The sequence below is a fragment of the Perognathus longimembris genome, chromosome 22 (genome assembly GCF_023159225.1).
Source record: "Perognathus longimembris pacificus isolate PPM17 chromosome 22, ASM2315922v1, whole genome shotgun sequence".
Classification (NCBI taxonomy): Eukaryota; Metazoa; Chordata; class Mammalia; order Rodentia; family Heteromyidae; genus Perognathus; species Perognathus longimembris.
Window position 1 is genome coordinate 1,341,275 of NC_063182.1, and position 27,542 is coordinate 1,368,816.

At 49.1% G+C, this 27,542-nt stretch overlaps 1 protein-coding gene across 1 annotated transcript in view; it reads left to right on the plus strand.

Moving 5' to 3' along the window:
- Positions 1 to 27,542, plus strand: part of Pde6a (phosphodiesterase 6A) — a 53,944-nt gene that overhangs the window by 8,980 nt on the left and 17,422 nt on the right. The window contains 7 exon segments of the mRNA XM_048331117.1: positions 627 to 779; positions 1,836 to 1,925; positions 2,675 to 2,815; positions 9,935 to 10,009; positions 18,040 to 18,104; positions 25,941 to 26,007; positions 26,646 to 26,693. Coding sequence (XP_048187074.1) covers positions 627 to 779; positions 1,836 to 1,925; positions 2,675 to 2,815; positions 9,935 to 10,009; positions 18,040 to 18,104; positions 25,941 to 26,007; positions 26,646 to 26,693 — 639 coding nt within the window.

Sequence of the window (27,542 nt, forward strand, 5' to 3'; positions counted from 1 at the left end):
CTCTTAAAACCCAAATTCTCCCATCTGCCTCCTGGGTAGCTAGGATTCCAGATGTGACCACCGGCACCCCAACCTAATACATCCTTTTGTTCAATGACCAGGATCCCAGTCTAACCTTCGGCTTCTGTGAGAGACAAAAGAGTTAAGAACAGGATCTACAGCCACACACCACCAAGTGAAGTGGTTCACACCTCTACTAGCTGCCTGTAATCCCAGAGAACTTGCTGGGAAGACTGCTGTCTAGGCTGGTTCAAGCAAAAAGTCTGAGATTCTGTCTGTAATGTAACTTAAAGTAAAAAGGGCTGGAGTTGTAGCTCCAGTGGTAGAACACTTGTCTGGCAAGTGAAAAGCCCTGAGTTCAAACCACAGTACCACCAACTACATCACCCCCCCCTTACACACACACACACACACACACACACACACACACACACACACTTTGCTTATCTCTCTTCCACCCTGGTGTTGCCTCAGAACCTTCTTCCAGGACAGACGTGATCCGTGGGTGCCTCGCCCTTGGTGAAGGTCAGGGAGAGAGATCTCCATTCCCCGACAGGGGACCGGGGACTCCAGGTTAATCGTCCTCACTCCTTTGCCAGCCCTTGCTTGCCTCCGTCTTCCTTCAGGATGAGCACTTCTGTGACTTTGTGGACAACCTCACTGAATACCAGACCAGAAACATCTTGGCTTCCCCCATCATGAACGGGAAGGATGTGGTGGCTGTAATCATGGCTGTGAATAAAGTAGATGCGCCCCACTTCACAAAGGCTGATGAAGAGGTAAGATTACTTTAGAAACTGCTGGGGGCGGGGCTCATGCTAACACATCCTCCTAGCTGAGGGAATCTCTCCAACCTTGCCGTTTGGCTGGGCCTCAGCTTCCCCGTCTGTAAGGCTCATCTGGGGCTCTCTGAGGGAGGCAAGATAGGATAATGCCCGGACCTTGGGTTTTAGAACCGGAAATGGACATAGAACTTTTCAGCCTCTTACAATATCTTGCTATTTGACTTGAATCTGTTTTCTTACCTTTAAAGTAAAGATGATTTGATAATATCTGCCCAAGAGTTACTTGTGGTAACCGCATAACCTACATAGTGAATTGTCATAGGAATATCAAGTTCAGTAAATACTAGCTTTATTTATTTTATTTTACTTTTTTTTTTTTTTTTGGTGGCAGTATCAGGTCTTTAAGTGACATTTTGTTCAGCTTTTTCTTTTCTTTTTTTTTTTTTTTTTTGCCAGTCCTGGGCCTTGGACTCAGGGCCTGAGCACTGTCCCTGGCTTCTTCCCGCTCAAGGCTAGCACTCTGCCACTTGAGCCACAGCGCCGCTTCTGGCCGTTTTCTGTATATGTGGTGCTGGGGAATCGAACCTAGGGCCTCGTGTATCCGAGGCAGGCACTCTTGCCACTAGGCCATATCCCAGCCCCGTTGTTCAGCTTTTTCTATGCACGACAGGTCCTCTACACATTGAGCCACTCCTCTGGTTCTGGGTTTTTGCTGGTTCCTTGGAGATAAAGGTCTCATGGATTTGTCTGCCTAGGCTGTCTTCAAACTGAGGTCCTCAGATCTCAGCCTCCTGGGTAGCTAGGATTATTTGAGCCACCTGCCCCTGACCTAGCTTTTTAGTTCTTACATTAAAGCATCCTGCTAATACATCGCCACCCTAGTTTCTGTGAGTTTCCACTCAAAAGGCACCGTTTTATGAGTCTACAGTGTCTGACCCCTCCACTCCAACTGTCTCTGACGGAGCTTGCAAACGATTCCCACATCTGCGGAGGGTAGAGTGGCCAGAGAAGAGAACCGTGATCGGCTTCCCCTTGTTGTCTCATTTGTAGATTCTTCTCAAGTACCTCAATTTTCTAAACCTGATTATGAAGGTGTTCCACCTGAGTTACCTGCACAACTGTGAGACGCGACGTGGCCAGGTACGCATCTCAGCCCAAGGGACGTCTTACTGCAGCTGGGATGCGGGCAGGGCTGTCGGGACAGGTGGAAATGTAGGTGCCTGCTGGGGACCACTGTCCAGTCACGGGCTAATGTCCTCAGTCGTATAAGGTATCGGGCACCTGTAAGTGTTTATAATGCCATCCCAGTGGGATTATATAGTATACATACTATAATATATATTATGGCATCATATGCACACGTTTTCCAGTCAACGGGCTTGCCCTTGAGTCCCTGCTCATTAAGTAGTTCTTAGCTCATGAGCACATCAGGTAGAGTCTTCAGCTTTGGTCTTCCCATTTGACACATCTGGATACTTAGGGTACCTCTTTGAAAAACCACCAATAGTAACTGAGATCATGTTTGTGGGGCAATTGGGTTCCGTCATGTTCGCTTTGTCTGTATTCCGTAGTGCCAGCCCTGTGTAGAAGGCGCTCTCCACCCTTGCTGAGTTCTCTTCTCCACTGAGCTGTACCTCACGTTCCTTGCTGTTATTATAGTTATTCAAAACATATGAGATTAAAGAAATGGAAACAGTTGGACCCGGTATAAGCTGGCCAATTTTACTGCCCCTTTCTATAAAATGGGTGTAATGAGTCAATGTGTTTCTCTGGATTGTGGCGACAAGTGAAGAAGACGCTAGAGAACTTCATAGACCTATTGTTCTCTAGCTAAGAGAAGTATTCCTTTGTGCCTCAAAAACTCTGAATCTGTTTTTGTATATCTTCAGATACTGCTGTGGTCTGGGAGCAAAGTCTTTGAAGAGCTCACAGACATCGAGAGACAATTCCACAAGGCCCTGTACACAGTCCGTGCCTTCCTCAACTGTGACAGATACTCCGTGGGTCTCTTAGACATGACCAAGCAGAAGGTAAGAAGACTTCAGGACCAGACATTTCCAAGAGAAAGTTAATTAGACACTAACTGGATTTGCACACGGAGGAGGCTGGGTGAACCTGGCAAGTGTGGTGGAGAGTTTTCTACAGGACTTTAGTGAAAAGAGGCATACCAAGCTTCAAAGAAAAAAGTCAATATAGGGCTCTGGGTGAGTAGAAACAGCCCTGGTCATTTGGGGAAGAAAGCAGAAGAGAGAAGAAGGCTGGTGGTGAAGGTAGATCGTGAGGTTTCCAGGCAGGGAGGGCTCACGCCTGTACCACTGAGCTATACCCCCGACCCTTTATTTTGTATTCGATTTCTTGGATATAATATAGTTAATTTAGAGGCTGTATTCAAGAGCAATAATACCTATGGATACCTTCTATGGGCCTGTTTCTATTATCTGTCTTCCCTTAAGATTTTTCAATTCCTTTCCTTCACATGCTTGGCGATATTTGTCTCACTATTGTATATGTGTCTGGTGCTGGTGGCTCGCGCCTGGCATCCTAGCTCCTCAGAAGGCCGAGATCTGAGGATCGTGGTTCACAGCCAGCCTGGGCAGGAAAGCCCGTGAGACTCTTATTTCCAATTAATCACAGAAAAAGCTGGAAGTGGTAAAGTAGCTTGAGTGGTAGAGTGCTAGTCTCGAGCAAAAAAATGCTAAGGGATAGCACCCAGGCCCAGAGTTCAAGGCCCAAGGCCTGCCAAAAAAAAAAATTATATAAGGTATATGAAAAATTTCTCCAAGATGGATTTTTTTTCCATTTAGCATGCAGTTGTGCTAACAACCTACATCATAATCCAGAAAAGAACTGAGCTGATATGAACCTGGTCGTGTGTGTGTGTGTGTGTGTGTGTGTGTGTGAGAGAGAGAGAGAGAGAGAGAGAGAGAGAGAGAGACAGAGACAGAGACAGAGACAGACAGTGAGAGAGACAGAACGAGAGAGAGAGAGAGAGTCTACCTCTGGCCCACTTTTATTCCTAGGCTGTAAATCTTTGCGGGGGTGTGGATCCCAGTTCAGGGTGTTTTAAAAGCTCCTTCTTCGTTTATAGGCCCTGAATTCCAGTTTTGTCTTTGTTGCCTGATGAGTCATCTGTAAACTTTGTTCAGCACCTTAGTGACTTAGTAGAATCTGTGGTATCAGCATGTAGGGCAAAAGGAATAGTTGGATCGAGTGTCAGGCTCAGAGCGGGGGGTCCTGGTGGGCTTTAGGGTTCTAAGTCTCGATGTGACTCAGAATGTATATATGCTCGTATGTACTCAGCTCAGGTTTCATTATTATTCTAGTTGGAGAATTAACCTGAAATAATCTGCTCACCACTCTTTGTTCTGTGGCCCATGGGGATTCGGTGTTTTGCATAAGTTGACTCTATAGAAATTAATTTATCCTTCCAACTATTGCTAGGCATGAAACTATGTTTAAAATATTTCTCACTTAAAGGCAACACTGGAACCATAATTTTGAAATGGGGTCTTTACACACTTAAGCAAAAATATAGAGTAGAGTTGTAAGAAGTAGAAATAAAAATATTTATAGAATAGCTATGGAGGGGCGGGGAATGTGGCCAAGTTGTAGAGCGCTCGCTTCATATGCATGAGGCCCTGGGTTCGATTCCTCAGCCCCACACATATAGAAAAAGCTGGAAATGGACTCTGCGGTTCAAGTGGTAGAGTGCTAGCCTTGAGCAAAAGAAGCTCAGGGACAGTGCTCAGGCCCTGAGTTCAAGCCCCAGGACTGGAAAACAAGAAAAAAAAGCCTAACAGATGTGGAATTATTCATTTTTATCTTGCTTTTTCCAAATACATGTTTTTCTTTTTTCCAAAATTTCCCTTTACACTCATTGAGTTTTGTGTTCTTATTCATACTGCATAGGTTTTTGTTTTTCAAAATGCCTACCAATTTATGACATCATATATATTTCTTCTTATCTGAATGGGCGAAAAGTGTTATCATTTTTCCAGTTGTTTTTTTCACTTATTACTGCAAGGATAAATACATTTGATGTGTTTGTGATAGAATTTTCTTCCTTCATGGATTGTACATACATTACTCATGAATTCTAAAAATCGAATTGTCTATTTCTTATCTATTCAAAGGAGTGTTATATTTGTTGTTATTTTTTTTTAACCACAGAATACCTGAGCAAAACAAATTAAAGGAGAAAATATCTGTTGAGGTTTAGTTTCCGAGGTTTCCCTTCATCTTGGTACGAGAGGGTAGAGATCAGAGCAGCACACTTCATGGCCTCTAGGAATCAGAGGAAGAATGACTGAAAAGCTGGTGCTCCCTTTGTCTCTTTTAGCCATTCTGGGCTCCAGACTGCAGGATGGTACTACCCACATTCAAGACGAACAGGTCTTCCTTAGTTAATCCTCTTTGGAAACACCCTCAGATATACCCAGGGGTATGCTCTACTAATCTTCTGGGGATTCCCAATCCAATCAAGTTGATAATAAAGCCTACCACCAGTGCTTTATGTACAATTTTATATATAATAGAGATTCTATGTCTGTAACATATACTACAAACACTTTTCCCTACTGTTTATACTTTAATCCTTTTTATGATATCTTTCATCATACAGGAAATGTGGAGTTTTATTTTATAGAGCTTCTGAGTTCTGGGTTTTATTTGGTTAAAACTTCCTTACTGTGCATACTATAAAGGTAATCTGAAATAAACTCATATGGCCTCTTGATTGATGTTGTTTAAGCTTTTATCCTCAAATGAAGTGTGTACGTGATATAAGATAGGAGCTGTTCTTTTGCTTGGTATTTTTCCACATGAAGAAGTGCTCACTCTCTAACTGCTATTCAGCAATGTCCACATTTTGAGAAGATACTTTATTTCATACCTTATTTCTGCATAGACAGAAGTATTTTTTTTTTCTAATTTTTACTTTTACGATAGCTTCCCAACTGATTCTTGCACAGTGTCACTTGGGGCATCCATTGATCTGAGGAACTCTGACTCTATTGATGCTCTTTATTTGGCTTTGTATCCCGGAACCATAAATTCCTAGCTAATTCCTGCAATAAACCTTTGGCTTTTCCTTCAGGAAGTAGTAAATGAATAAAATCAGACAAATAGCACATTCTTTTTTATGTGCTTGTACGGCAGCTTGGGCCCTCAAGCTTGGGCCTGGCACTCCACCACTTGATTCACATCTCCAGTTTGGCATTTTGCTAGTAATTTTGGAGATAGAGTCTCATGGACTGGCTTTTCTGCCTGGACTGGTTTTAAATGGCAATCCTATGGTCTTAGCCCCTTAAGTAGCTGGTATTACAGGCATGAACCGGGCGCACTCAATTGAAATGGTGTTGTTTTTTTTTGGCCAGCCCTGGGGCTTGGACTCAGGGCCTGAGCACTGTCCCTGGCTTCTTTTTGCTCAAGGCTAGCACTCTGCCACTTGAGCCACAGCGCCACTTCTGGCTGTTTTCTGTATATGTGGTGCTGGGGAATCGAACCCAGGGCCTCATGTATATGAGGCAGGCACTCTTGCCACTAGGCCATATCCCCAGCCCCTGAAATGGTTTTTTAATCATTTATTTTCTTTTCTCCTTTCTTTTACCTCTTTCCTCCTTCCCTTTCTTTCATCTTCCTTTTTTCCTTCGTGTTCCATCTCCCGCTCCCTCCACCCACCTCTCTAGACGGGTCCCCCTGTGTTGCCCGGACTGGTCTTGAACTCCTGAGCTTAAGTGTACCTCTTGCCTTAGCTTCCCGAATCGGTGGGACCGTAGGTGGGCACCACTGTGGTGAAAGTTCTATTTTCAGTACTGCAGATGAAAGCCAGGGCCTTGTGCATAGCACGCACACACACGGACCCCTGAGCTGCACCGCGGCCGCCATCCAAAGCCTTCACTTCCAGGGGCTTCGTGTGCGGGACTTGATCAGGCCCCTTTATGCCAGACCGTAGTGTTGGACCTCTGATCTTTCTCAACTCTTCACAAAAATGAAAACCACGGCTAAGCAATGCTATTTTGACTTAGCCATCCCTAAGACTAGCAATTAGACAGTGTTCGCAATTAAAAGTAGGCTAGGCACTTACACTCCCTTAGATCATGCCCCAAAGTATCTAGCTTCTACCTAAGCTACTGACAGTGTGAAAAATATCATTTTAGCCCCTGGACTGTACCTTTCTTTGAAATGACTTAATTGTATGGCGTTGTCGACTATTTCTTGCTTACAAATAACAAGATACCTCACGTTGGGAACGTTCCACGACAAGAAGTTTATTTAGCTCTCCCTCTTGGAGACTGGGAGCCCCTGTTGGGCCTCTCGGTGTCCTCTGCACCTAGTGAGGGCCTGGTGTCCAGCATTGCAGCGGTGGGGAGATGTGTGCAAACCGTCACGTGGTGAGACAGGAAGCCACAGAGACTCAGGGGTCAGAGATTCCGGAGCTAGGTTTGCTCTCGTTACAGCAACCTGCTGTCTCTCAGGACTAATGGGCAACGCCAAAAACCACCTTAATCCCTTCCAAGGGCTACATCCTCAATCACCGTAAGACTTCTCACCAGGCGTCGCCTCTTAAAGGCTCCGCTACCTTTACATTGTCATGCGGAGGACCCAAGTTCCAGCACGGGAACTTCTGGGGTTCAGACTCCAACATAGCCAAACCAGTGTATGTGATGTCACCTCTACCTCAGTAAAGCTATGCTGAAGGAAAAGACAGGGTTGATGCATAGCTCACTGGCAAAGTTTTTGGCTGGTGTGCTCGAGTCTCTGGGTGTCATCCTCGATACTGCAAAGGGGAAAAAAAACTAAAGGAAGAGAAAAGAGGGGAGACAGGAGGGAGATGTCACGCGTGGGCTTCGTTCTCTAACAACCCCCTGTGTAGCCGTTTCTCTTCTCTTGGGACAGTCCTCAGATCCACTCATGTGTTTGGCCACAGGATATACCAGCCACATATAATTTGTTCTTCTGGACCCTTCTAGCATGCATTCTCTCCTTCCAGCACTGTTTGGGTTCTCAGTCCATCTATCTGCCCCACCATGGTTCCTGAGTACCTGATTATCTCCTTCATAAAACCGTACGTTCCTTGCAGAGGTAGCGAGCAACCTGCCGCACAAGGCTGTCCAAGGCCCATGAGATCATTTAGCATGGTCCTGCTAAAGCAATCACGGGTGAGACTGCAAGTTCTACACCCACGGACGACGTCATAAATACCGAAATGGACGTTGATGGAAAACAGTTCCCCTATTCCTGCGCAGTCTCAGCCACCAACCGTGTCTTGCTTGTCTCTGCCTTCCTAGTGCCACGCAGTTCCGATTTTTACCCAGAACTTCTTGTCAGCAGTGGAGAAAAAGACCTAACAGGGAAAGAGGCCGAGGAGTGCGGATTTCCCGTGAGCGCTGTGCTTATCCTCTGGTCGAGGTCAGGACAAGCAAACCGTCATGAGAGAGAAGCAAACACCGGCCGGGGTGGGGGTGGGGGGGGCTGGCATCCTCCCCCCAGTAACCCAGTGCGCACAGAGCACTGTTTGTCCCGGGTGCGAACGGCTGAATGAACAGCGAGGGCCTGAAGGAAGGAGCCTCACCAGCCAGGCCAGGCGGGGCCCAAACCACAGGGGGCTCTGCAGTCGACGGAAACCAGCCAGCAGAGCAGCAGCAGCGGGCCAGGCCGTCGGAGGCCGCGTGGCGGGGCAGATCCGCTTAGATCTCCTGTTCCTTCTATGTCTTGAGCCATGTGAAATGGAAGACTTACAACCAATTCCCCCAAGCTTGCTGAGTAAAGAATGACTCATCGGTAAGGCCACATTCAACACCAGAGCCGTGTCTCTGCGGTGTAGACAGTGTGTTTGTCTAGGCTGAGCTACGTAAGGAGTAAAGTCCAGGAACAACTTGAGGGTGAAGGCTATGCGTTTGGGGGTGACGGCTATGCGTTTGCCTGCACTGGGGGGGGGGGGGATCTGATTCATTGACTGTCTATGATTGGTTGGAACTATTTTGTTACAAAAAAATATATTCCAGTGATCGCACTTTCGTTGTGGCTTTAGTCCATGCAATTTTGACTGATAAAAAAAAAAATCAATGAAAGCGCTGTACAATGAATTAAAATCAAATTCCATAACAGAAAGTTTTCACTTGGTCGGTGCGTCTTCCCGGCTGGGGCGAGCTGGGGCGAGCTGGGGCGAGTGGGCCATCTCGAGCACGCACGGCTTTTCCTCGATGGCGGTCTCCTGGGGACCCCGCACCCAAGCACAGCAAACGTGGGCTGTAACACTGAAATCACGTGTTCCTTCCTTCTCTTCTTAAGTGATGAGGGCGGAACCTAGGGCCTCGCACAGGGAAGACAAGTGTTCTATTACTGAGCCGCATTCCCAGCCCCAGCGTCAGGTCACGTGCTAAGTCAGGTTGCAGTGTGTTCTGAAGGACCGCAGATTGCTCTACAGAAACTCAAATTACAGAGACAGCCTCGGGCTGATGGCCCCCCAGCATCGCTTCCGTAGCTGCGTGAGTGAGCCATGTCAGCTTTTCGCATTGGACCTTAGGTGACTGCTATGTTTGACACCGTTGGATCATTGTACTTTGGAAAACAAATTTTTTCCTGATTACAAACGCAATAAAGAGTCTGTAATTGAATTACAATTTCACTCCGATCACCTATAGAAAATGCGTGTTTAATGGTTTCATCATATTTGCTATCTATGGTTAAAGAGTGGCGTCACTTAATTTTTTAACACCTTTTCCCATTTCTACTGATCACTTTATAATCGATGCCTTTCCAATTTGTACACAAGCATTGTTGACAAATTTGGCCTCATGTGACTTTCAGTCACGTGCTGACCACGCTTCCTTTCATGACTTCTAACCCTGAGGGTACCTCATCTCTCCTCCACGTTCTGGCTCCTGGTTAGAGAAGCCTGATGCAGCAGTATTTTACGGGATTCATGTGATTATCCTCTAACTCCAGTGTGGCTCTCATCTTCCACGTTAGGTCGCAGTGATCTTTTCTCACCTTCCAAGTTTCCGTCACTGTGACTCATGGTTGGATTTCTTCACCTCTTTTACTTTCAAGCTATGTAATTCCATTTTCCTCGCTCCTCAGGTTGGATTTCTTTTCTTAAGCCCTTTGACTTTCGAGACATGTCATTCTGTTTCTTTTGCTCGCAGGAGTTTTTTGACGTGTGGCCAGTCCTGATGGGTGAGGCTCCTCCCTACTCTGGCCCCAGGACCCCGGATGGAAGGGTAAGTCTCTCTTGGACCTCTGCAAGATGAAAAATGTTTAATGAAATCCAAGTGCAAGAAAGAACAGGATCTTTCTTTATTAAATATGTATTCATCTTCTCTATATTAAGTTTTTTCAAGTTGTACGAATTCTTCACAATCGCCAAGGCCTATCATTGACAAATGCTTTCAACATTTTGGTGGAGTTCATAGTAACCAGAAGAAAAGACAAAGCAGAAATTAATACCCTCATTTCACAGATGAGTAAAGTTTCCCAGAAAGGTCAAGAACCCTGTGTAAGATTTATCCATCAGGAGGTTAAGAACAATTAGAACTAAAAAGAACCTTTATAGTTAATCTAGAGTGTTCAAACTGTTAACCAAGAAATCAATTTCAACTACCACACATGCTTCTTGGGCTGTATTGGTTTAATATTTTTGTTTGCACCCTTAAAAAATGGCGTTGGTAGCTAACACTTAATAAATACTTGGATCCTGTTTATTTCAGAGAGATGGCATGCCAGTCAAAACCATACCTCCCATTCCACAGGGCAAGTTGGATTGATGCTAAGTAACAGCTGCCCTCTGAGAACTCAGTCGGAGCTCCTCCCACGCACTGTCTCTATCATGCTGTCTAGACATTTGAGTCTCTAACATCTGGTCTCATTGTAAGACAATGAGACACAATTCTTCTTCTTATTATTATTTATTACCAGTCCGGGGGCTTGAACTCAGCTTCTTTGTGCTCAAGGCTAGTGCTCTACTGCTTGAGCCACAGCACCAATACTTTTTTCCGAGTAGTCTCAGACTCTTCTGCCTGGGCTGGCTTCAAACCATGGTCCTCAGAGGACCTCAGCCTCCTGAGTCGCTAGGAGTACAAGTGTGGGGGGGCCTCGGGCGCCCGGCTCACCATTGCTTTTGAGAAGCTGAACTAATGGGTTTGGGGTACACAGATATGGCGCTCGAGTGGCCTCTGGAATCTGTCAGGTAACAAAGTGATCTTAGCTGAGGCAATCTAGCACAGTTAGCAAGAGGGTCCCGCCCTGGATTTTAGTCTGACTCAGTATGAAATGGTGGATCCATTTCTCCTAGAGGCCTGATTCCACCTGGCCAACTCTCACCATGCTTCGAAGAAAGAGGTGTGTGTGTGTGTCTGTGTGTGTGTCTGTGTGTGTGTGTGTGTGTCTGTGTGTGTCTGTGTAAGATGTCAAATAGTCTTCACTCAAAATCCAGGAATTTAAAATGAACATCTTGGTGTGTTTCCTCTCTACACCGGAAGAACTCACACTTGGAATCGATTCTGTTTGCTGGGCTTTGTCCAGCATGGCCACTGAACCTCTTCCCATCCAGTAGAGCCTGCAGAAGGCCACGCACATGTTCTACCACTGAACTCCAACCCCAAGCCTGACACCTATTCTATTCAGGAGAGGGTTTTTTTTTTTTAATATAGCTTTTCTGTTTTTGTATTATCATGATTGACGTGTTCCCACTGGATGAGCCTCCATTTGTAGTTCACACGTCAGTCGAGCCTGTATCTTCTGGAAAGTTAAAAGCTGAGGAACTGGAATAGAGTTGTCACTGCTTTCTGACATGACCAGCTTCAATGTGTTCCCATTTCCTTGACTGCTTTGATATTCAGCAATTTGAGCTGAGCCCTTAAGGTCAGAGGTCATCTCTAGCGAGAGGACAGCCAGAGAAATATCAGACTATAATATCAGGCTCTGCATCCTCAAGTGTCCCCGTCACTGAGATTGAAGTGATTAGGACATTTTCTTGTTGAGCGCCAGGCCAAGAAGAGATGCCCATCCTTTGACCAATTCAAGACGTTTTTGAGACTGGGAAAATGGCCTCAGTGTATACAGCTCCAGTGGTCGAGCGGTGGGGGGGGGGGGGGGGGGGTGGGGTGGTAGCAAGTGGCATCTGGTGCTGGTGGCTCATTCCTGTAATCCTAGCTACTCAGGAGGCTGAGATCTGAGGGTCAAGGTGCAAAGTCAGCCCAGGCAGGAACGTCTGTGAGACTGTCATCTCCAAGACTGTCACCACCAAAAACCCAGAAGTGGATCTGTGGCTCAAGGGCGGTGTGCCAGCCTTGCGTAAAACAGCCAAGGGCCAGTACCCAGGCCATGAGTTCAAGCCCATTACTGGTAGAGAAAAAAAGGAAGAAAAGAGAAAAGAAGAAGAGTAGGAAGAGAACGTCGTAGTTTGCCTGGCACACTCGTGGCTTGAAGCCTCGCAGGAGTGGATGGCAATGCTTGTGGAGCCTGGAGAAAGGAAGCTGGGGGGGGGGTTCTGGGTCAGAGCCCCCCAGGACAGGCGGGAAGGGGAGCTGAGGAGGGAGCGGACACCATAGAGCTCCTGGCAGGAGCGGGGCAGGCTGCAGGATGGAGCGCTGGCGGCTTGCCTTGCCTGTCCTCCTTCTCTTTTGCTTTCTCGCGTCTTCAGCGTGGAGTTTGGACTCGGGGGCCTCTGCGCTCGCTGGGCGGGGACTCCCGCCGGGCAGCCCGGCCTGGGACGCTCCCAGGAGCCCGCGGAGCCCCGCAGCACAGGCCGAGGCTTATCGCTCACCGTTCCCATCTCATTAATGGAAAACCATCGGTAGATGAACCTGAACCCTCAGCTGACATTGAGTAAACCACCTTTCCCTTCAGGGAGTCATTAATTCTCCATAACAAGGACTTTTCAAACGTGACTGGTTGTTTACTGGTGGAGCAACCGTAACAGAAGGAAAGACAGTCAACCTTGGCTCTGAACCTTGCAAACCAGTTTGAAATCGCTGTGCATATATATATATATAACAGGGAATTCTTACAGCACAACTTTCAGATACCAGTTTTACTTTATTTTTAATTTTTTTGGTCAGTATTAGTGTTTTGAACTCAGGCAAGCCCAACATCACTTGAGCCATACTCCAGCGCCGGCCCTGCTTTCTGGTGGGGTAAGTGTAGCTTGTGTGTCCTTTCTGGCACATTCAAAGGAAACAGGAGACGTCCTACACAAATCCAAAGACACGTAGTCTGCCTTGTGTTTTGCCCGTTGCAGAATGGAAACGTGGCCTGCGTGAAGTGGCTTAGTCCCGGGTGCAAAGGAGGTAGAGACCAGAAGGACCGCTGTTCAAGGCCAGTGCAGGAAAAAGCGGGAGAGATAGGGCTGGGAATATGGCCTAGTGGCAAGAGTGCTCGCCTCCTACACATGAAGCTCTCGGTTTGATTCCCCAGCACCACATCTATGGAAAATGGCCAGAAGTGGTGCTGTGGCTCAGGTGGCAGAGTGCTAGCCCTGAGCGGGAAGAAGCCAGGGACAGTGCTCAGGCCCATGGACCCAAGTCCTAGAGATCACAGCTGTGTCCGGAAAAATGTTGAGCTGTCTCTTGGAGATGCCCCTAGGACTAAGGAGGGATGGAGTTTCAAACGTTACTTCCCTTAGAATTATAAAGCAGCCTTGATATTTTGGTGGCTATCCAGTATTCTACAGACCCCAAGAAATGAGGGACGTCATCTGCCGGCTACAGTAAAGTTCCACAGTCCAAAGTTAAGGGCCTTCATTTCCTTGTTAAGATATTTTTAGGTGCCATAAGTAACCTGAGGTACATTGCTTAGAGAGAACAGTTTTGTTAGTGTCCTTGGCTATTTTTACCATCAAATTTAATGCTACCTCTAGGAAAACTAGAATCAAGATTATAATAGTTAAAAGACAAGTAGTTGTTAAGCTTGTAAAACAAACATAAATCTAGAATTAGCCATTCTAATGCACCCAAGGTTACAACCAAAAGTTTAAGTTGGGTACCTGTAAAATTAAATTGGACTCACGCCTGTAATTCCAGCTACTCGATAAACTGAGATCTGAGGATCAAGGTTTGAAGCCAGCAGGTCAGAAAAGCCTGAGAGACTCTTGTCTTCAGGGAGCCAGCAGAACTCTGGGCTGGAGCTGCGGGCCGGTGACTTGTGCCTGTCATCCTAATTACTAAGGAGGCTGAGATCAGAGAATCAGAGGTTGAAGCTAGCCTGGACAGGAAAGTCCAGGAGACTCTTATCTCCAATTAATTACCAAAGAGCCAGAAGAAGAGCCGTGGCTCAAGTGGTTAGAGCACTAGTCTTGAGCAAAGTAGCCCCAGGATTGGGGGCAGATCATCTAGAAAGAACCAGGGCAGATGGGGAGAATGGGGGGGGTGGGGATGAGGGGGGAAATAACAAGTTTGACAAGAAATGTACTCACTACCTTATCTGTGTAACTGTAACCCCTCTGCACATCACCCTGACGATAAAATTAAGAGAGAATGAGGGCACGGTGGGAAGATGCCTGAGTTCTGACACCTGCTTCGCCAGGAGCAGTAGGAGGTATCCCTACTTCTCCCCAGTAGAGAGCCCAAGAACTGAGCTTCCGAGGGGTCCAGTCCTTTGCATCAGTCAAGCCCGAGATGCTTTTTCCTGTGTTGTTAACTGCCTGCCGTGGCTCCTTCTCACGCACCTTTAGCCGTCCGACACGGCCCTCACACTTCATCCGACACGGCCCTCACACTTCATCCGACACGGCCCTCACACTTCCTCTCCCACATTCGCACCAGCAGTGCCGTTTTAGTTGAGATTTGGCCGGTGTATCATCCTAAAGCTTAGGTCTGAACCTCCTTGGCTGAAGATGCATCTCATTTTATCTCCTCTCAAAAATAAAGCATGGTGTGTGTGTGTGTGTGTGTGTGTGTGTGTGTGAGTGTGTGTGTGTGTATTAACTATAAAGAAGCTGCAGAGGCTAGTTTGGCTTCATGAGTAAAGCCCTACTCATTTCAAAGCTGACATAGTTCCACACCTCGTAGCTTCCCCGCTGGTTTACACACGGCTTTTCTAAGGCCCGTGTGTTCAAGTGTGGCTGTTCCGCGGGAGGTAACAAAGGCGTCCTTGATGGCTCCGTTTTGACTTCCAGCGTCTGGTGGGCTCCTATGTGGATACAGCCTTCAGGACGGTGTCAATGAGCTGCAGTGACTGGGAAAGGCCCTGCTTACCTAAAGCACACTGATCTCTTTGTTGCCTTTTCTGGAAGCAAGTTCATGGTCCTGGGAACTTTTCAGCGTGGCCAGCGCCTCACCTTGGTAAATATCGGTGGGCCGGGCGGCTGGCCGCGCCCTTGGCTCACCGTGGCACAGGGTGCTCCCGGGCCCCGCGCCAGCAGCCCCAGGGCTGCGGCGCCAGCGTGCTGGGAAGAGCCCGGAACGCCGCGTCCTCCGCGGGGAAAAGAGCTGGAGAGCTGCGACCGGGCTCGGCTCCCCTAGTGTCACGCGCCTCGCGCGAGGGGCGGGGCGAGGCCCTGGGTTCCCTCGCCAGCACCAGGCTGTAGGAAACGCATTCATATTTATTTAAACTGACTGTGCGGGAAAAGGAAAGACGCGCACCGGGGCAGGTTCACAGCACCGGCTCCAGCCCGACCCACGCACCGTGGGGTCGCCCGCCTCCCCGGACGCCCGTGGCTGGCTGGAGATGCAGGAGTCGCACACGGACTCTCCCACGTCCTCCCTCCCCGAGCGTGGCTGCCGCGTCCCCCCTCCCCGAGCGTGGCTGCCGCGTCCCCCCTCCCCGAGCGTGGCTGCCGCGTCCCCCCTCCCCGAGCGTGGCTGCCGCGTCCCCCCTCCCCCAGCGTGGCTGCCGCGTCCCCCCTCCCCGAGCGTGGCTGCCGCGTCCCCCCTCCCCGAGCGTGGCTGCCGCGTCCCCCCTCCCCCAGCGTGGCTGCCGCGTCCCCCCTCCCTCCCCGAGCGTGGCTGCCGCGTCCCCCCTCCCCGAGCGTGGCTGCCGCGTCCCCCCTCCCTCCCCGAGCGTGGCTGCCGCGTCCCCCCTCCCTCCCCGAGCGTGGCTGCCGCGTCCCCCCTCCCCCAGCGTGGCTGCCGCGTCCCCCCTCCCCGAGCGTGGCTGCCGCGTCCCCCCTCCCCCAGCGTGGCTGCCGCGTCCCCCCTCCCCGAGCGTGGCTGCCGCGTCCCCCCTCCCCGAGCGTGGCTGCCGCGTCCTCCCTCCCCGAGCGTGGCTGCCGCGTCCCCCCTCCCCCAGCGTGGCTGCCGCGTCCCCCCTCCCCGAGCGTGGCTGCCGCGTCCCCCCCTCCCCGAGCGTGGCTGCCGCGTCCCCCCTCCCCCAGCGTGGCTGCCGCGTCCCCCCTCCCCGAGCGTGGCTGCCGCGTCCCCCCTCCCCGAGCGTGGCTGCCGCGTCCCCCCTCCCCCAGCGTGGCTGCCGCGTCCCCCCTCCCCGAGCGTGGCTGCCGCGTCCCCCCTCCCCCAGCGTGGCTGCCGCGTCCCCCCTCCCTCCCCGAGCGTGGCTGCCGCGTCCCCCCTCCCTCCCCGAGCGTGGCTGCCGCGTCCCCCCTCCCCGAGCGTGGCTGCCGCGTCCTCCCTCCCCGAGCGTGGCTGCCGCGTCCCCCCTCCCCGAGCGTGGCTGCCGCGTCCTCCCTCCCTCCCCGAGCGTGGCTGCCGCGTCCCCCCTCCCCGAGCGTGGCTGCCGCGTCCTCCCTCCCCGAGCGTGGCTGCCGCGTCCCCCCTCCCCCAGCGTGGCTGCCGCGTCCCCCCTCCCCCAGCGTGGCTGCCGCGTCCCCCCTCCCCGAGCGTGGCTGCCGCGTCCCCCCTCCCCGAGCGTGGCTGCCGCGTCCCCCCTCCCCCAGCGTGGCTGCCGCGTCCCCCCTCCCCGAGCGTGGCTGCCGTGTCCCCCCTCCCTCCCCGAGCGTGGCTGCCGCGTCCCCCTCCCTCCCCGAGCGTGGCTGCCGCGTCCCCCCTCCCCGAGCATGGCTGCCGCGTCCTCCCTCCCCCAGCGTGGCTGCCGCGTCCCCCCTCCCCCAGCGTGGCTGCCGCGTCCCCCCTCCCCGAGCGTGGCTGCCGCGTCCCCCCTCCCCGAGCGTGGCTGCCGCGTCCTCCCTCCCCGAGCGTGGCTGCCGCGTCCCCCCCTCCCCGAGCGTGGCTGCTCTCTTCCGAGCCGCTCTTCTCCCGCTCGGAGCCTCCCGTGCGGCCTTTGGCTCTCAGCGCGCGTGCGCACAGACGTGGAAAACCCGACTTGCACTGACAGTTTTCCCACCTAATGCTGATGGGAAGGGACACCGCAGAGAGAGGTTTCCGGGTGCTAAGTGGAAGCACAAGTGCCTTGGCCGGGGTCATGGCCCTGAATGGGGAGTTAGTTGGTTTGACAATGGAACTAAAAAGACCTTTCTCCTGCTCAAGCCTCCTTCTCCTTTCCGAAGCCGAGCGGCAGCCTTGCTCTCTTTCTTCTTGAACTCGACCTCCAGGCCCTCTTAGGAAACCCCCCCCCCCTTTCCCAGCCGCACATCTCAGCCCTCGCCAGTGCCCCATGCCTCCACTGCACACGGAACCCCGGGGGTCCACGCCGAAGGCAGCTCAGACCCGGGGGGCGCTGGGCGAGCTTGGTGCCTCCTGAGAACCGCAGGGCCAGCGGCAGTAAAAGACGCACGTGATCTGAGGGGCTGGGAACGTGGCTTAGCGGGGGAGCGCTCGCCTGGCGTGCACGAAGCCCTGGGTTCCATTCCTCAGTACCACACACACACACACACACACACACACACACACACACACACACACACAGAGCCAGAAGGGGCGCTGTGGCTCAGGTGGCAGAGTGCTGGCCTTGAGCAGAAAGAAGCCAGGGACAGTGCTCAGGCCCTGAGTCCAAGCCCCAGGATGGGCAAAAAAACCAAAAGTGATCTGAGAGTTAGCTTCTCCCATGTCTTAGCCACATAATAGATTCATGTGCTCTTTTTCACGTTAGAAAGGTAGCTGGGCACTGATGGCTCATCCCTATAATCCTAACCGAGATCTGAGGATCGAGGCTCAAAGCCAGGTCAGGAAAGTCCGTGAAACTGTTACCTCCAATTAACCAACAAAAATACTGGAAGTGGAGCTGTGGCTTAAGTGGTGGAGGCCCAGCCTTGGGCAGCAAAGCTCAGGGACGGCGTCCAAGCCCTGAGCTCAACCCCCCGCCCCCAACGGAAAAGGAAAACAGAAGGAGATCAAGGCCTGCTTCACGGTCACATTCCTGTCTCTCACTGCTCATCCATAATTTTCCTATCTCTTTTTGCCAGGAAATCAACTTTTACAAGGTCATCGACTACATCCTGCATGGCAAAGAAGACATCAAAGTCATTCCGTAAGTTTCACCCCAACACATGCAGCCTCACAGGCACGCTGGCTACTGGTTCCAAGACGAATGAGTGCTGGCCAAACCCAAGGCGGCCATCGCCCTTGGATAGAGGCAGAGAAAGCGCTGCCTCCAGCCAGGAGAGACTCAGGCAGAGTGGGAGACAAGGCCCTGGGGTCGGGGGGGATAGCCTTGGCCAGAGCCACTGTGCACGACTGGCTGGTGAAGCAGGTACTCGAGTGACACAGCGAGCTAGTGTCACAAGCAGCCTCTCCAAGCTGTAGAATGAGACCAGGGAGATCAAACCCGGGCTGTTGAATTGTTTTCTGTGGAGCAATTTCTGGGGTCCGAGAAAGGGCAAAACAAAAGCAAGAAAGCGACTCAGACCATAGAGAGTTTATCATTTAGCATCTTCTAAGACTGCTCTAAGAATACAACAGTTGCAACTGTTTCTAGCGTGGGGTGGAAGTACAGTGATCAGAGCAGAAAGCTTCATTGCCTGGCTAGGTGAATCCCTCCTAGTATCTACAGTCTCACCCTGGATCCCATCTTAGGACTTGGCTGTCCCAAGGAGCTGCTATCTCGGTCGGTGGGAGAGTCACACCTTTGATCTCGTGCCGCTGAGATCTTTATCCAACCCCGGGCGCTTACTGATGCTGTTCTAAAGCTCCCACAGCGTAGGAGAGGAAATGCTTCTTCAACAAGACCCCCAGGTCAGGTTCTAACGCTCCTCTGTTCAAAGCCCGCCTGGGCAGAAAAATCCAAGAGGCTCATCTCCAGTTAACCAGAAACCTTCCTGTTTTCTTCCACTTCCTGTGGAGCTCTGGCTCAGCGTGGTAGAGTGCTAGCCTTGAGTCAAAGAGCTCAGAGACAGTGCTGAGGTCCTGAGTGCAAGACCCAGAACCAGCACAAGGAAAGAAAGAAAAAGGCATACCATATGAATGCTCATCCAAAGAAAACTGGAAGAAAACTGGGCGGGAAGGTGGCCTAGTGGTAGAGTGCTTGCCCAGCATGCATGAAGCCCTGGGTTCGTACTCCTAGCCCCTCAGAAAGGTAAAATCCAGTGCTGATGCCCATCATCCTAGCTACTCAGGAGTCTGAGATCTGAGGAGAGTGGTTCGATGTTAGACCAGGCAGGAAAGTCAATGAGATCCTCACCTCTAATTAACCTCCAGGAAAGCAGAAGTGGCGCTGTGGCTCAAAGTGTTAGAGTGCTGGCCTGGAGCAAAACAAAAAGCTCAGGGGGCTGCGAGTATGGCCTAGTGGCAAAAGTGCTTGCCTAGTATACATGAAGCCCTGGGTTCGATTCCCCAGCACCACATATATAGAAAATGGCCAGAAGTGGCGCTGTGGCTCAAGTGGCAGAGTGCTAGCCTTGAGCAAAAAGAAGCCAGGGACAGTGCTCAGGCCCTGAGTCCAAGGCCCAGGACTGGCAAAAACAAAAACAAAAACAAAAAAAGCTCAGGGACAGCGCCCAGGCCCCAAATTCAAGCCCATGACTGGATGGTGGTGATGGTGGTGGTGGTGGTGAAGATGATGATGATGTTAGCAAGTAAAACTCATAATATGAAGGATTATAGAACTTTTATCTAGCTGGGTTTATTCCAAGAATGGAAGTTTGGTTTATTATTAGAAAAAACAAGCCAATATAACTTGCCGTATTAAAAGAAACATGATCTGGGCATGGCAGTACATACCTGTAATCCCAGTACTCTGGAAACAATGAGTTCAGGGTCAGACTACACAGCAGTTCAAAAACAATAAAAGAAAAGAGAAAAAGAGAAAGAAACACAGCATAGTTATCCCCATAAAGGAGACCATCCTTAATTTTCTCAAGAGAACTTTAAAAATAAAAGTACACCAAATAACCATTTTTGATATTTGATTGCCCAGTACTGACAAAATTGAAAATTTTGGCTTAAGCAATCCCATTATCTCAAATTGTTCAGTATATCTTGCTAAAAGAAATTTTCCCATTACATAATAGGGAAATAACATATTTAGTGATGAGAGATTTCTCATTAAGATCAGAAACAAGACACTAATCATGACCATTGCTCCTTCAGTCAGGAAGTCCTGATCAGAACAGTAAGGCAAACCAAAATTTAAAAAAATGTATAAGCTGGCCAGGTTCCAGTGCCTTACACCTGGAATCCTAAACTATTCAGGATGCTGAGATTTGAATCCAGCCCAGGCAGGACAATCTGTACGAGCCTCATCTCCAATGACCTACCAAAAAGCCAGCCAGAAGTGGCACTGTGGCTCATGGGAGAGAGCTAGCCTTGAGCAAACGAGCTGTGGGATAGTGCCCAGACCCCAAGTTCAAGCCATAGGACAGATAGAAGAAAAAAGTCTAAACTGGTTGTTGGTGACTCACATCAATAAATCTAGTGACTCATGAGGCTGAGATCGGAGATTCAAGGCCAGCCCAGATATACAAATCCTTGATTATCTTTAACTACCCAGAAAAAAGCCAGAGGTGGAGGCACGTCTCAAATGGTAGAGGAAAAAGTCAAGCAAGAAGTTTCAGGATTCAGTACCTGCAGCCTCTCCCCCCACCAACCCAGCACACAAAGTCTAAAGGTCAGAACACGTCAAGCTCAGCCTGCGTGTTGGTGCACTCACGAAACCCCAGCACTTGGGGGTGGGGTGGGGGGATTGAGACAATAGGATAGTGAGTTTAAGGGCAATCTGTCTGTGAACCCTGTCTCAAACCAGTAAAATAAACAAATGAAAAAAACGTATTCATAGATGATAGGCAAGTAGAAACAGAAAAAAAATAGATGAAATGTGAAAACAAGGGAGTTTTTTTTTTTTTTAGCAAGGTAACTAACTAAAATCAACCCATAAAAGTCATTTGCACATTGAAACATTTATTGATAGCAAAGTTAGAAAACATCCATTTATAAAAGTACCATTTATAATAGCATCAAATTTATGGCATATGGAAGAATAAGCATAGCTAAAAAGATGCAAGATTTTAGAGGAAATACACAAAAGGTACTATTGAAATTAAAGAAAATGTTCATTAAAGGAAATATGAATAAATACAGAGGTATACCATGTTTATGGATGGATGGCTCAATACTATGACGATACTAATCCATTCCAAATTATCTTATCAATTTGATGTAACTCCAGACAAATTTTCAGATTTTTTTTTAGCTGTGGAGCAATAGCTGAATATAAAATTTATGTGAAAAATGCAAAAAAAATAAAAACTCAACCTTTTGAAGAAGAGACAGGAAGGCTTGCTCTAGCACCTATCAAGAATTCCTCACGTGCTGTGCTACTCAAGGCTCGGTGGCAATGGTAAAGCAGGGATCTATGAATAGATCTATGGAAAGATAAAGATGCCACTGCAAAACAGTGAATGAAAAATAGCCTTTCAATAAATTATGCATGTATAAATGGGTACCCAAATGGGGAAAAAGAAACATGATTCCAACCTCAAAAACAAATTATACAAATAAGAATTTCAGGTAGATTTGGTAAGGGGTACAACTGTGAAGGAAAAACCATACAAGATAACATCGAAGGATAGTTTCATGGTCTCAATAAGAATAAAATTGAAATAACAAGATTTCAGAAAGCACCCATAACAAACAAGTATATGGAAGCATTTGACCACATTGGTGTCAAAATGTATGGTCTGAGAGCGCATCAGTTTATTTCCACATAGCATATTGTTCCAAATGTCAGTGGCTTAGGAGAACAGCAGTGGTTCTTTTCTCTGTTTGTTATTCTATTCTGCAGGTCAGGGATGAAGGCGTGTCTTGACTGAGCAATTTCAGATGGGGGTAGTTCACGGGGTACTGGACAAATGTGAGGTGGGGTTCTTGTCTAGACTTGGCTAGAACTGAAGGTCTGCTTCTGAGAAGCTTCCTTGTGGTTGGCAAGTTGGTGCTGGCTGTTGGGAGGAGGCCTGTAATCCCCTCATGCCGCGCTCCGCACAGGGCTACTTGACTCACCTAATGACAGGACAGCTGACAGCCCCAGACACACAGGTGAAAATCCAGCGGCTTTCAAGATTTAGACTAAAACAACATCTAGAGCTGGGAGGATGGCCTAGTGGTAAAGTGCTCGCCTTGTATACATGAAGCCCTGGGTTCGATTCCTCAGCACCACACACACATATATATATATAGAAAAAAGCCAGAAGTGGCGCTGTGGCTCAAGAGGTAGAGTGCTAGCCTTGAGCAAAAAAGAAACCGGGGACGGTGCTCAGGCCCTGAGTCCACGCCCCGGGACTGGCAACAAAAACAAAAAACAAAAACAAATAAACCAACATCTGTACCTCCACTGTTTTCTATTAGTTACACAGACCAGTCATGATGGGTGGGAAATAAAGGCATAAATACAAGGCAATGAGAAGCTCTGAGCACTGTCTAAGAGATGGATTACTATAAAGGGTAAAAAGGCAAGTTATTTATAACACAGGTAATTGAAAAAGAGCTCATATCAGGAATATAAGAAGAATAGGTCAAGCTTGAAAACCAAATACTCTATCTTTTCACTCATATGTGGAATGTAGTTCTAAAGGACATACATATTCATGGACATGGGCATGGGTATGTGTACACTATACACATGTATATCGACATACCTGAATGCACATGTATACACACACACATATATACACACACATACATACTCATGTATATTTATGTACACACAGAACATAGGACTGTTTAGAGAGACGAAAGGAAGGGGAGAGAGGAAAAAGCATGGAGGGAAAATATGATTAAAATACATAGCAATGATATGTGCAGATGGCATAAGGAATCTCAGTGAAAGCTTTGATCCGTGTAGAGTTGGGGGCAGGGAAGGAAAAGGCAGTCGCGAGGATCATTCTGATCCAGATGTATATATTCACATCTGAAATATCGTGGTGAGACACCTGGGTACAATTGATACACACTGAACACGGAACGGCAGGGCGATACAATTAGCTTGGGATGGCGATGGGTAGCAGTGAGAGGGTGAATGAGGATGAATGGGAGGTGGTTGATTTGCATGCATGAAAGTAGAATGTTGAAACATGTTCTAAGAAGGGGAAGGAGGTAAGCTAGAAGGACAGAGGGGTGAGGGTGATTGAGATACACTGCAAGCATGGGTGGAAATGTTACAATGAAACCTTGATACAAATAATATGTGCTAGTAAAAGCAACTGCAAAAGGACTACATAAAGAAGTCTAAAAATAAAAAAATGAATATAGAAAAACAGCTAAAAGACATGAGTATCAAGTTCACAAAAAAGCAATTCAAATGACAAATACATTTGTACCAGGCACTCCAATTCATTGACTTGGCAGAGAAATGCAAAAGCAAATCACAATGAGATACCATTAGACCCCATCAGAAGGCTGTAATTTAAGTTTATTGACAAGGATTTAGAGAAAAGGGAACTATAATCCTGCACTGATGGGAATACAAATTGGTATGATTGCCTTAGCAAGCAATTTAGACTTATCTTACAGATCCGACTGTCTTATGGCCCACTGGTTCCACTCCTAGGAGTAGCTCACACGGAATTGAAAGCAGCGGTGCCTCTTGGTGCTCACAGAAGCACAGCTGACATTAGCCCCAAGCGGGAAGTGAGGGTGGCGACTTCCCCCCAACATTTGGAAGGATAAAGGCTGCTACTGTAAAACACGAGAAAACTCTAAGCCAATAAAATGAATGCATGGTGGAGCGTAACAAAGCCAGACAAAGTAATACACACTTTTGAATCATTCCTTCTTATTCTGTGTTGTGCAGGTGTGCCTGTAGTAAGGTTTGAGTTTGGCTGGTTTGTTTGATTTTTTGTGTTTCAGGCCTGGGGCTTGAACTCAGGGCCTGGGCACTGTCCCTGAGCTTACTCAGAGCTAGCTCTCTGTCACTTGAGCCCTAGCTACACTTCTGGCTTTTTTTTTTTTTTGGTAGTTAATTGGAAGTAAGAGTCTCATAGGCTTTCCTACTCAAGCTGGCTTTAAATCTCAGCTTCCTGAGTAGCTGGGATTCCAGGGATGAGCCACCGGCGCCAGCCAGTATTGGGCTTTGAACTTAGGGCTTGGGCTCTGTCCCTTGGCGTTTTCCCTCAAGGCTCATGCTTTATCACCTGAGTCACAGCTCCACATCTGGCTTTTTACTGGTTAATTGGAGATAAGGGTCCTACTGACGTTTCTATCCAGACTGGCTTTAAACTACGATCGTCAGATTCCAACTTCCTGCGTAGCCAGGACTACAGGCTTGAGCCACTGGCGCCCAGCAACTCTACCTAGATGACATCACAACCCAGCCAAAGTCAAATTAAGGAGCAAGGAGAGCAACACAGCTGGTACTACTACGGAAAAACAAGACTGTAACTGGCTGGCCAGAAAAATAGCTACCTTTGGGGCTAGGGGAGAAGGCGGTGATTGGGAGTGGCAGGCCGGGGGCTTCCAAGGTCCTGACAACGCTGATCTTGACGTGTGTGTGTGTGTGTGTGTGTGTGTGTGTGTGTGTGTGTGGCTTCCTAGATGTTCATTTTCACATGATTGATGAAGACTTCCATACATTTTGTACATATCTTCCTTACAATAAACAAGCAAAAGAGAAGCACGTGTCACTCAAGAAACAGAGCATGTGCCGAGACACACAGTTTCAGGTGGTTTTGTCATTGTGGGAGCATCATCAAGTATACTTACACAAGTAGGAAAGTGACGCCATCTCCCAGAGATGCTCTCCTTACACCGTATGCAGCACGCGACTGCAATGCAGAAGTGTAATGTCATTGCTCTATTTTATAATGAGTATGTAAAGCACCGAGTGTTCAGTATGCGGTGCGAGCTAATGATGGGGGTTTTCCACACAGTACATTTTTAGTGTTAGCGTTATACTACTAAGTGGGAAAGCGATGGCGTCCGCTTTGTTCAGTAGCCAGGAGTAATCAGTGGAATGGAGCTGACTTTTCGTGACTAGCCAGACTGTGTGGACAATCAGTGAACTTGACTATCCACTCTTCGGGTCTAAATGGGCATCCACTAAGATCACTGCCGATCAGGATGTGGTACAGGCACTTGTGCAACCGCTGCTGCACTGCTCACACTAGCCAAGTTTTGGAAACAGCCCAGATACCCCACCTCAGATGAGTAAATCAATAAAAAGCGGTATGCATGCAAACAATGGAACTTTACTCCACCGTTAGAAAGAACAAGATGATGTCATCTGCGGGGAACTGGATGGACTTGGAACAAACCACGCTAAGTGAGGGAAGCCAAGCTCAGAGAGACAAACAGTGCACGTTTCTCTCACATATGGAAGCTAGATCCAAAGTATGACTGGACACGAGAACCTACGTAGGACGGTAGGACATCCACACGCAGTCACACTACAAAGGAGGACACCCTGAGAGGAGGAACTCAAGGTGTAACTTCTCTGAACGTTTAAAATACGTTTTATGACACAAACCCCAGGAAATGGAAACGTGGGCTTTTTGCTGTTATTATTATTGTTGGTGGTGGTGTTTGTTTTTGCTTTGGGGGGCGGGTGACCCATGTAACTTGTGGGCAGGGAGGGAAGGGGAAACTGGGGAAAAGTGAAGAAGGCGTGGCACTGTCCAAAGAAAGAGAAAGAAATGTACGCATCACCTGACTTACGAAATGGTGCCTTCTCTGTACAACACCTTAATAATAACAGTAAAATTATATCCTAAAAAGATGATTGGCTGGCATTTGGGGCTCACTTGGGTAGAGGAAAGGTAAATGGGCGCTGGGGGCCAGCCCAAGCTTGGCGTGGGGCAGAGCTTCGATTCAGCTTTTTAGTCCTGTGTTTAGTCCTGTATTCCCTGAATTGAAAGTCATAGTTTGTCTTTGACTTTTACAGGAATCCACCCCCTGACCACTGGGCTTTAGTCAGCGGTCTCCCCTCTTACGTGGCCCAAAACGGCTTGGTAAGTGATAGAACTCGGAAGCGTGTGAAAGAAGAAACGGTACCCCTCTTCCCCCGTTGAACCAAAGTGCAGTTGAGCCAGCGATGTCTAGAGCACCACTATTGACAGCAGCTTTTCAAAACCTGGCTGTCACAGGCATGGTGACCACTCCTGCAATCCCCGCTGTTCAGGAGACCAAGGCAGGAGGACCGGGAGTTCAACGCCAGCCTAGGCAAAGTTGGCCAGACCCTATCTCAAACCCAAAATCAGAACAAAGGGACTATGAATGCGGGTCAAGGGGTAGAGCGCTTGCCTACGAGCGGAAGGCTCTGGGTTTAGCAAAGCAAGCAATGACCTGCACACAACCGAAATACTCCCCACGTGGTCATAGTGTCCCTCTGTTAACAATGACAACTCGGGCCTTCAGCTTTTTCAAAACTTGGAAGTGACTTGAGAGTAGAGCAAATAGAAGAAACGAGTGTAAAGTGACTTTTTAACCTCAGTTAAGAACCCCAAACCACTCGGAGTGCATCTGCCTGAGGACAGGCGTGTGAATGAGGGCGCTGGGCAAAGGCATGACGTTTCTGGAGTCGGGGTGCTTTGCTGGGCTCTCCCCGGGGTCTCACCGCAGCTCCGTTCTTTCCTTCTGTGGCCCTCAGATCTGTAATATCATGAATGCACCTGCGGAGGATTTTTTTGAATTTCAGGTGAGTCATGTTTTGAATTTGTTCCCTTCGTCTTCTGATTTGATTCCCTCCCCCTCCCCAGAGACTTAGAATACGCAAGAATCCACCCACCGTTTTGGGAAGCATCCTAAAACAAAGTGGAAAGATGGCTGGAGAAAAGCCATCTAGCCGTGGGAGGGGGGAGGGGGTGCACGGAGCGGTCCCCAAGGCCCCCCTCCCTTGCAGGGGGGAGGGGGTGCACGGAGCGGTCCCCAAGGCCCCCCTCCCTTGCAGGGGGGAGGGGGTGCACTGAGCGGTCCCCAAGGCCCCCCTCCCTTGCCCTTTGCCCTTGGGAATACTGTTTGTGCTGTTTGTTTTTTTCTGCAACTCTCATTCGCTGTCCAGAGCCCCTGTCCCCCCACGCTGGCCTCAGATGCCACCCTTTCCATGAGATCGCTGTGATTTTCATGGCGGTCATCCTTCTCCCTCGAGACGTCCTTCGAGTGCTGTGTCGCCTTCCGCTGTGTGTGGGGGGGACCTCTAGGGGCCAGGCTTCGGCACAGCCCACATGACTTCAGTGACAGACAAGAGAGGCCTGGTCCCGTCTCTGCGGAGCTCAGGAGACAGACAGACAGACAGACACCATCAAGGGAAGAGCTGGGAACGGAGGGGGCTCGATCTGATGAGAGGAAGCAAGAGATGGGGCTCAGAAAAATTCTATGTGGGGCCCACTGCCTCCCCGGGATGTGTGTGTGTGCATGAGTGTGCCCACCACAGAACGCGCCGCCTGACACACCAGCCCTGACACCTCAGGACTGCACCCCACACGGCTCCCCGTCTTCAAGAACGCCAGCCACGTGCGCTGTGGACGCGTGGGGTTTCATCCACGTG